This window comes from Giraffa tippelskirchi, chromosome 9 (genome assembly GCF_054371585.1).
Source record: "Giraffa tippelskirchi isolate mGirTip1 chromosome 9, T2T-mGirTip1v1.2.pri, whole genome shotgun sequence".
Lineage (NCBI taxonomy): Eukaryota > Metazoa > Chordata > Mammalia > Artiodactyla > Giraffidae > Giraffa > Giraffa tippelskirchi.
Genome location: NC_137283.1, coordinates 150,138,987 through 150,149,628, shown reverse-complemented (window position 1 = coordinate 150,149,628; position 10,642 = coordinate 150,138,987). Strand labels below are relative to the sequence as shown.

The following is a 10,642-nucleotide window of genomic DNA, read 5'->3' as shown; positions in this document are numbered from 1 at the left end:
CAAACAGTATCCTGATAACCCAGATCCAAAGATGTATTCTGGAACTTGTGCAATAATATCGTTTTCTATTTCATCAAGATCCACACCCTCAGTGGTGACTCTCCTGTGTTCCTCTATGCCTCCCCCTCTCGAAGGAGAAGCCGGACTTCACCACACAAACTATGTCTGTTTTGAAAAGTAGATTTATTTCCCCATTGACAGAGGATCATATTCAGAATAGATAATGAATGCCTGCAAATAAATAAGATAAATTGTAACTTTTTGGCAACTGATTGAGCAGTTCACATACGTGAAATATTCAGTCGCTAAGTCATGTCCAACTCTGTGACCCCATGGACTATACCATGCCAGGCTTCCCTGTCTCTCACTATCTCCCGGAGTTGCTCAAACTCATGTCCATTGAGTCGCTGATGCCACCCAACCATCTCATCCTCTGTTGCCCCATTCTCCTCCGGCCCTCAATCTTTCCCAGCCTCAGGGTCTTTTCCAATGACTTGGCTCTTCACATCAGGAAGGCAAAGTATTAGAGTTTCATCTTCAGCCACAGTCCTTCCAATGAATATTCAGGACTCATTTCCTTCAGGATTGACTGGTTTGATCTTGCAGTCCAAGCGACTCTCAAGAGTCTTATCTAGCACCACAATTCAAAAGCATCAGTTCTTCAGCACTCAGCCTTCTTTATGGTCCAACTCTCACATTAGTGCATCACTGCTGGAAAATCCATAGCTTTGACTGGACAGAGCTTTGTTGCAAAGTAATGTCTTTGCATTGCACATCCTACTCAGCATCTTTCTAGTTTCTTCTCAAACCAATTTTACCACTTGACCTTGATGGTCAGTTTTTCTTTCTTATCATACATGTGTTCACTGGAAGACCACTTTTAATTTCCCTTAAGTACTTTTCCTTTGCGTTCACAACTTGACCAACTGTTTGGTGTAAAAGGCCTGGCTTCTGGCCTTAAGTATTTCTTAAAGCTTAACTACTTCTACCCTTTGATTTAAAGTGACGGATGTGTGATTCTTCCTCTCACTCGGACATGTAGAGGCAACTGTAAGTTTATTTTTTTTTCTTTAGCTCTTCTTTCAGGAGCAAGCATTTTTCATTTGTTAATTAAAATTAATTTTAATTTAATGGCTGCAGTCACCTTCCACCGTGATTTTGGAGCACAAGAAAAAAATCTGCCTGTGTTTCCACTTTTTTCCCATATTATTGCCATGAAGTGATGGCTCCAGATGCCAAAATCTTAGTTTTTAGAATGTTCAGTTTTAAGCCAGTGTTTTCACTCTCCTCCTTCACCTTCCCCAAGAGGCTCTTTAGTTCGTCTTCACTTTTTGCCATTCAGGTGGTATCATCTAGACATCTGAGGTTGTTGATATTTCTCCCAGCAATCTTGATTCCAGCTTGCGATTCATCCAGCCCAGCGTTTCACATGATGTACTCTGCATAGAAGTTAAATAAGCAGAGTGACAACATACAGCCCTGACATGCCCCTCTCCCAATTTGAACCACTCCATTGTTCCATGTCCAATTCTGACTATTGCTTCTTGTCCTGCATACAGGCTTCTCAGGAGACAGGTAGGGTGGTCCGGTATTCCCATCTCTTTAAGAATTTTCCACAGTTCGTTGTGATCCACACAGTCAAAGGTCTAGCATAGTCAATGAAGCAGAAGTAGATGTTTTTCTGGAATTCCCTTATTCTGTGATCCAGTGGGTGTTGGCAATTTGATCTCTGCTTCCTCTGTCTTTTGTAAATCCAGCGTGTACGTTGGGAAGTTCTCGGTTCACCTACTCCTGAGGCCTAGCTTGAAGGATTTTTAGCATGACCTTGCTAGCATGTGAAATGTGTGCGATGGTATGAGAGTTTGAACATTCTTTGATATTGGAATGAAAACCGACCTTTTCCAGTCCTGTGACCATTGTGGAGTTTTCCAAATATGCTGGCATATTGAGTGCAGCATTTTAACAACATCATCGTTTAGGATTTTAAATTGCTCAGCTGGAATTCCAACACCTCCACTAGCTATGTTCTTAGTAATTCTTCCTAAGGCCCACTTCACACTCCAAGATATCTGGCTCTAGATGAGTGACCAGACCATCGTGATTTTCCAGGTCACTAAGACCTTCTTTAAGACCTCTGTCTATTTTTGCCACCCCTTTTTCATCTCTTCTGCTTCTGTTAGGTCCTTCCCGAGTCTCTACTTTATTGAGTCCATCTTTGCATAAAATGTTCCCTTTGTATCTTGAATTTTCTTGAAGAGATCTCTAGTCTTTCCCTTTCTATTGTTTTCCTCTATTTGCTTTGATCATCTAAGAAGCCTTTCTTTTTTTTTTTTTTTTTTTTTAGGAAGCCTTTCTTATCTCTCCTTGCTATTCTTGGGAATTCGGCATTCAGATGGATATATCTTTCCTTTTCTCCTTTTCCTTTAACGTTTCTTCTTGTCTCAGCTATTTCTAAGGCCTCTTCAGACAATCATTTTGTCTTCTTGCATTTCATTTTCTTGGGGATAGTTTTGGTCAGCACTTTCTGTACCATTTCATGAACCTCTGTCCACAGTTCTTCAGGCACTCTGTGTACCATATTTAATCCCTTGAATCTATTTGTCACTTCCACTGTATAATATAAGAGATTTGATTTAGGTCATAGCTGAATGGCCTAGTGGTTTTTCCTACTTTCTTCAATTTAAGTCTGAATTTTACAATAAAGATCTCATGATCTGAGCCTCAGTCAGCTCCCAGTCTTGCTTTTGCTGACTGTATAGAGGTTCTCCACCTTTGGCTATAGGAGTATAACCTATCTGATTTCAGTACTGACCATCTGATAATGTCCATGTGTAGCGTTTTCTCTTGTTTTGTTGGAAGAGTGTTTTCGCTATGAGTTTTGGCAAAGCTCAAAATAGCCTTTTCCCACCTTTATTTTATACTCCAAGGCCAAACTTGCCTGTTACTCAGGAATCTCTGGACTTCCTACTTTTCATTCCAATCCCCTATGATGAAAACCTCATCTTTTTTGGTGTTAGTTCTAGAAGGTCATGGAGGTCTTCATACAACTGTAAACCTGGGAAAAGTTTGAACATATCCTGAAAAATCAACCTGACAAAAAAAATGCTGGAATACCCTCACATATTCATATAACTGACAGCTTTTAAATAAGTCAGGATCAAGTGGTACAGGAAATGCAACTACAGGAGTTTTCTTACATTGTTTGTAGGAATAAAATGGAATCCTGTCTTGAGATGTATATTTCACTGTATCTCAACAGTAGATCGTTGTCCATCCTACTACACAATGAACCCAGCGTTAGTTCCAGATAGAAAATGTGAAGCTGTGTAGATACAGCCATGTAAAGCCATGTAGATACTGCAAAACCTCAGAGATATTCCAGGTTGGGATCAAGACCAGGGCCATAAATTGAATATTATAATAGTGAATCACACAAGTTTTTCATTTCCCGCTATGTATATAGTTTTGTTGACACTGTCTGAAGTCTACGTGTGCAATAGATTTATGACTAAATAAATAATATACAGAGTTTAATTAACAACACTGTGTTTCTAAAATAAAGTAGTTTCAGCATCATCTGTGCCTTCAAGAGTCAAAATCTTTTTTACTGGTGGAGGGTCTTGTCTCAGGGTCTATGGCTGCTGACTGATCAGGGTGGTGGTTGCTAAAGGTTGGTGTGGGCAGGGCAATTTCTGAAAAGAAGACAGCGATGAAATTTGCCACACTGTCTGACTCTTCCTTTCACAGATTTCTCTGTAGCGTGCAGTGCCCTTTAACAGTGTTTTTACCCACAGTAGAAGTTCTTGAGCAGGTTCTGTCTCAAGAAGCCACTTTCTTTGCTCATGCATAAGAATGAAAATGAACTCTCATTCATTTCAGCTTTATGATGAAATTGTAGCAATTCAGCCATATCTTCAGGTTCTGCTTCTAACTCTAGCTTCCTTGTCATTTCCACTGCATCTGCAGTTACTTTCTCCAGTGAAATCTTGAACCCCTCAAAGTCATCTGTGAAGATAGAAATCTACTTCTCCCAAACTCGCATTAATGTTGATATTTCAACATATTCCCATGATTCAGTGTTTTCAGTGGAATCTATAATCATGAATCCACTATAAAGGGACTTCCCTGGTGGTCCAGTGATGAAGAATCCCCCTTGCAATGCAAGGAATAGTGGCTTGATACCTGTTCAAAGAGCTTCCTGTTCAGAGACCTCAGATCCCACGTCGCCATACAGCTAAGCCCATGTATTGCAACTACTGAGCCCAGGCACACGACTAGAGCATCTGTGTGCTGCGATCAAGGATCCTGCAAGATCCAACAAAGATCCCCCATGCCTCAATTAAGACCAATGCAACCAAAAAAACTAAATTAGCAAATGTTTTTTAAAAAGACTATATACCGTTTTTTTTAAAAAAAAAAAAATGGATTCAGTGCAGGAATTTTTCAGTTGACTTTGCCCAGATCCAACAGAGGAATAACTATCTATGCAGCTATAGCCTATAGTGTACTTCCTAAATACTATGAGTTGAACATGATAATTACTCCATGATCCATGTGCTTCGGAATGGATGTTGTGTTGGCAGCCATGAAAATAACATGAATCTCATTGTACTTCTCCATCACATTCTTGGATGCTTTGTCAATCAGCGGTAATATTTTGAAAGGAATCTTTCTTTCTGAGCAGTTGGTCTCAACATTGGACTTAAAACACTTGGCCACCAATGTTGTAAACAGTTATGCTGTCATCCAGGCTTCATTGTTTCATTTACGGAGCACAGGCAGAACAGAATCAGCCTAATTCGAAAGGGCCATAGAAATTTTCCAAGTGGTAAATGACCATCGACTTCCAAAAATCTGCTGCATTAGTCCTTATCAAGAGTATCAGTCTGTTCTTGGAATCTTTGAAGGCAGGCATTGACTACTCCTCTCCAGGTATCAAAATCCTGGTGGGCGTATTCTTCCAATAGATGGATATTTTGTCTACACTGGAAATCTCTGATTCAGTGGAGCCACCTTCATAGATTATCTTAGCTAAATCTTTTGGAAAACTTGCAGCAGCTTCTACATCAGGTCTAGTTACTACACTCTGCACTTTATGTTATGGGGATGCCTTCTTTCCTTAAACTTCATCAACCACCCACTGCTGGCTTCAAATTTTTCTTCTGCAGCTTTTTCACCTCTCTTGGCCTTCATAGAAACGAAGAGAGTTAGAGCTTTGAACTTGATTAGGCTTTGGCTTCAGAAAATGTTGTGGCTGGTTGGATCTTCTATCCAAAGCTATAAAACTTTCTTCATATCAGCAATAAGGATGTTTTGCATTCTCAGAAAGAGACTCACAGACTTAGTTAGAGAACAAACTTCTGGTTGCTGGGGGCAGGATGGGGGAAAGAGACCATGAGGGAGTATGGAAAGGTCATGTACACCCTGCTCTATTTGAAATGGATGCCCATTAAGGGCCTAAGTATGGCACATGGTGTGTCTGTGTGTGTGTACTCTTTCTGGGTGTCCAACTCTTTCTTTCCTCATGGACTGTAGCCTGCCAGCTCTTCTGTCCATGGCATTTTCCAGGCAAGAATACTGGAGTGGGTTGCTCTTTCCTTCTCCAGGGAATCTTCCCAGCCCAAGGAACGAACCTACAACTCTGCTCAATGTTATGTGACTGCCCTGTCAGGATGGGAGTGTAGGGAGAATGGATACACGTATGTGTATGGGTGAGCCCCTTAGCTGTTCACCTGAAACTATCCCAACACTGTTTGTAAATCAGCTATACCCAATACAACATAAAAAGGTTTTTAAAAATAGACTGTTTTTTAGTTGGAGTAGTTGAAGCTATTCTGGAAAAAAGATACAAAGAGATGAAAAACCCAACTGCCACTTTTGAAGAGCCCAGAGCAAAAGCAGGATGCCTCACATGCCCCTAGCACACAACAACACTTAAGGGTTCAGCCAGTCACCTACGCCACCCCTCTGACTGACCCCTGGACACACCCCTCCCCTCACCCCATAGAAGGGACCAGCTCGCCCCACCACCTCGGGGAGTGAGTAAGCAGGGAACCTGTCATTTGTTCTTGCTCCCCTCTGCTGCAGCAGGAGCCCCAATAAAGCCTTGCCTCAATTTCTTTCAATTAAGAAATTTGATTTATTTCTATTGTCTTTCCTCTATTGGTGGGTTTATTTCTATTGGTGGATTTATTTCTATTGTCTTTCCTCTATTGGTGGGTTCAGGTGATCGATGTGTCAGGGGAAGACTCTCATGCATAGGCCTGGGGGAGAGGGCCCTGGGTTTAATTTCTGGCAAGAGACAACACGGCGACCACGAAGCCCCAGTGGAAGAGGCTGGTGAAGAGGCAAGTGACTGGGAGAGCAGGAGAAAGACAGAAGGACAGCGTTAGAGTCCTGGTCAGGACAGCCAGGTGGGAGAAGATGGGCCTCTCTGGACAGGCCTGGCCACCCCCTCCTGTGCATGCTCCTGGCACCTGGACTCAGAGTTGACCCCAGATGGGACTGGAATCAACTGGGAGGTGATTTTAATGAGTGTCGACAACAAGCATACTTCCAAGAACATGAATCTCCACTTGATTGCTCTTGCTACTTCCTTACAATTCTACTCACATCCTTTTCCAAATCTATAAATAGGGAACCAGGCCTCTCTCAGTGAGAAGACATGAAATGGAGCACTGCCCGTGCTGAGGTGCAACCCTCAGCACCCCAGGTGCTGAGCCCCGCGGGTCAGCGCAACCCTCCGAGGTCAGGGCTCAGTCACCCCGGAAGCTAGCAAAGGCCAGGAGCCCCGTAATAACAGAGAGACCGAGCCCTCTGTCACAGACGTTGATCTCTCAATGTCACTGATAGACCTACTTCCCCAGAATTAGGAGGTCTTTTCAGTCCCAAAGAGTGACGGATCATCTAACTCTTCATCAGCGGATAGCCCTGAGATGTGAAAGTGTTACGTTCAATGCTGGCTGGACGCATTGAAAATGGATCACACAGGCTACCAGTATAGAACAAGCAGCCAGAAGAGACCTCCAGGTGGCGCCCGGTGGCAGCCCTGGATCCCCCTCTCCACGTGGAACCTGCAAATTTAGGTTAGGCCTCAGTCCTCAAACTTTTTCTAATGAGCAGTTACTTTGGCCCACAAAAGGTCTAGGACTACTCTGGGACAGAAGCTACTAGAAAACTGAAGGAGTCATCATCCACCCTCCCTCCTGCACTGCCGCCTCCCTTCCGCCCAAGTGGCAGACTCCACCTAGACCCTTACTTGAAATATGTCATATGTACAATTATAGAAATCTATGGGCCACACTGGGAGTTAAATGGAGATAGGATAGGGACGACACTCCTGCAGGCCTGGAGAGGTTGTAGGTTGGTACTCTGTCATTTTCTCCAGGATATGATATTGTTTACACATACTACTGGGGGATGAAGGTCAGTGTCAGAAGTGTGAACTTGGAAATGGCTTCTATGGTAGCCCTCACCCCACGGTAATTTACTATCAAGATTTTTCATTCATATCGCAAATGCAATGGATGTGAAAGGAGCACTATGAGGATCAGTGAATGGGTGACACTGCTGTGGGCAGGACGTGGGACAGATGTGTGTTCCTTATCACAGATCTCAGCACCACAGTGATAACAGGCAGGCCATGATGATGTTTCAGATTGCTGGACATGATGTCAGTACCACTCTAGGTCCTTATGAATGTGGGGGTGGCTTCTCTGCCAAGTGTACACTTACCCCAGTCAATGGCCATGTGGCTTCCAAAGGCCAGAAGGACTTCTGCACCTGCTGTGGTGATAAGAGGGCCCTCCTTGCTGACGCCTGGCATCTCTGTCTCTAGTAATCGGTTCTGAATATAAGACCTGACTCAGTGCTGGATGCTGCACAAAGGATCTGGACATTTTGTTAGGATGTCTGCATTCAGCTTCCTCATCATCTTGCCTTGTGTTTGTCTTGTTTTTTTTTTGTTGTTTTTTTAATTTTCCCTTTCAATCGTGTAGTTTTTAACAGGGCTCACTGCTCATCTGTTTGCCTCTAGGATGACCCTGTGCTATGAGCCAACATCGAACTCTCTGCAGTCAGGCCTGGCTGCAGTGGGACTCTCTAGACACTTTGACCACTGCATCAACTTTGTTTCTGAAATAGAGCACTCCACCTGGCATCAGCTCCTTCCACCTTCTCCATCTTTATTCCTGCTGGAAGCCCATAGGAATACCATCTCGTACCACTATCACTGACCTTCAGCAAAAGTTATCCGTGAGCTATTGGAGATGCTTCTCATCCATTTTTTCCTCTTGGGCTCCATAGAACCTGGTGGACTGCACACTTTCCTGCCCTTTCATAGCATGTCCACCCTGGCAGATTCACTTCTCTGAGCCTTTGATCCCCTCCTCTACCACCTGCCTCGGAAGTTGTGGATTTTCTCTTTCATGCCATGTGGGTCAGGCCTTCTCCAGGATTCCAAGACCCATCAAAGTGGTAGATCAGCAGCATCTCCTGGCCTTGCTAAGTCCTGTGACCTCTAATTGTGAATTCTCCTTTCTGCAGCTTTGGGTTCTGTGTTGGCCTTAGGAGCAGAGTAGAGATAATGTTATGCGGTTTCACTGCTTGCTCAGCCTGTAGCTGGTGTTGGGGGGAAGGGAGGCCTTCCTGCTCTGCCTACCCAGCCCTGCAGCTTTACTTTGCACTCACATAAGTGGGGGAGGAGGTAATGGGTCTTGCTCTCCCAACCCTGCCCTCCCCTGCGTTTTCCTTCACAGACGCTCACTCTCTTTGCTACAACTTCACCGTCGATCCTCAGCCCAGTCCTGGAGAGCCACGGTGTGTGGTTCAAGGCCAGGTAGATGGGAATGTTTTTCTCTCCTATGACTGTGGTGGTGCCATGATGCAATCCACAAGTCCTTTGGGAGAGGAGGTGAAAACTACAAACACTTGGGAAACACAGACAGAAACACTCAGAGACATCGGGGACTTCCTTAAGGAGCAATTGCCTGACATTATACCGGAGAAACTTACGGCCAGAGGTGAGTTCAGTTCAGATCAGTTCAGTCGCTCAGCCGTGTCCCACTCTTTGCAACCCCATGGACTGCAGCATGCCAGGCTTCCCTGTCCTTCACCAACTCCCAGAGGTTGCTCAAGCTCATGTCCATCAAGTCAAACTCATGTTCATCGAGTCTAAGGGTGAGTTAGGAAATCCAAATACTGAAGAAGCACACTGGGGGCTTAGCTGCATCCATTGTTTGTGGGTAAAAAATTCAACTGGACATTGGTCCTTCCCTAGTAATCCAGCGAAGGAGGGAGCCTTGGAGGAGAGAACAGGGCCAGATTAGCTGAGCCCAGGGGAGGTGGACCAAGGTGAGGCAAAGAATTTGTCAAGTCCAGAGCCTGAGCTCTTTCTTTTCCTCGGTGGGGTCAGGCCCTCTGATGCTGCAGGCCAGGATGATCTGCTGGTGTGAAGAGAATGGACACATCAGTGGATCCTGGCAGTTCGGCTTCAATGGACAAATGTGCCTCCTCTTTGATTCAGAGAATGGGCACTGGACAGTGGTTCATTCTGGAGGGAGACACATGAAGGAGAAGTGGGAGAATGACAGAGCTGTGACCGACTTCTTCAAGAAGGTCTGCATGGGAGATTGTTGGGCCTGGCTTCAGGATTTTATGGTGCGCTGGGAGGAAATGTTGAAGAGCGCAGATGAGACAAGTATAAGGAAGTGGTAGTCCACTCAATGTGATATGGACATCCCCCCCCCGTGTGTGCCTGTGTGTGTCTGTGTGTCTGTGTGTGTGTGTGTGTGTGTTGGCAAAGTGATCCATCGAACATGAGCTGTTCCTGAAACATGAATGGACCTAGAGAGTGTCATACTGAGTCACGTAAGTCAGAAAGAGATGGAGAAATATCATATGACACGCCGTATATGTGGAATCTAAAAAGAAATAGTACAAAGGAACTTACAAAACAGAAAGAGATTCACAGACTTAGAAAACAAGCTTGTGGTTCCCCGGGGGAAGGGATAGGTAGGGACTTTGGGAAGGTCATGTACACACCGCTCTGTGTCAAATGGATAACCAGCAAGCTCCCCCTGTATAGCACATGGAACTCTCCTCAAGTTATGGGCCAGCCTGGACGGGAGAGGGGTTTAGAGGAAAAGGTGTACATGTATATCTATGGCTGAATCCCGTCACTGTTCACCTGAAACTATCGTAACATTGTTAATGGCTATACCCCAATTAACAATGTTTTTGGTGTGAATAAAAATAAAATGAATGTAAAAAAATAATTTAAAAAGTGAGTTGTCCTGGGAGAACAATGACCCAGGGGTGCTCTGGCATCCTCCTTTCTCTTCCACCTCCTGACGTCTCTCCTCACAGCACAGGCCTTTACATGAAAGAACATGGATTTTTGCTGATCCCAATCCTGTAGACATCATTTGGATTTCTGGGATTTATTTCTCACTGTACCCTCTTTCCGGAATCTTCTTTTAAATATCACCAATTGTACCCCTGGAAATCTGTCAATACCACCTCTGCTGTCAGCTCCTGAGGACTCCATCCTCATGTCACCATCTCTGGGGTGGCGGCGCCCAGCTGGGCTGTACCAGGAAGTGATGGGGGCAGGGACCCTGGTCCTGAGAGCTGTGTGTGCTGC

General features: G+C 44.5%; 1 protein-coding gene across 1 annotated transcript; it reads left to right on the top strand.

The window, feature by feature from the left end:
- Positions 1-8,046: 8,046 nt before the first annotated feature.
- Positions 8,047-10,271, top strand: LOC145521410 (UL16-binding protein 1-like; the record flags this gene model as incomplete). Its single annotated transcript, XM_081529981.1, has 3 exons — positions 8,047-8,074; positions 8,757-9,020; positions 9,413-10,271. Coding segments are annotated over 3 exons (594 nt in total), but the record flags the coding sequence as incomplete, so codon positions are not given.
- Positions 10,272-10,642: the final 371 nt, after the last annotated feature.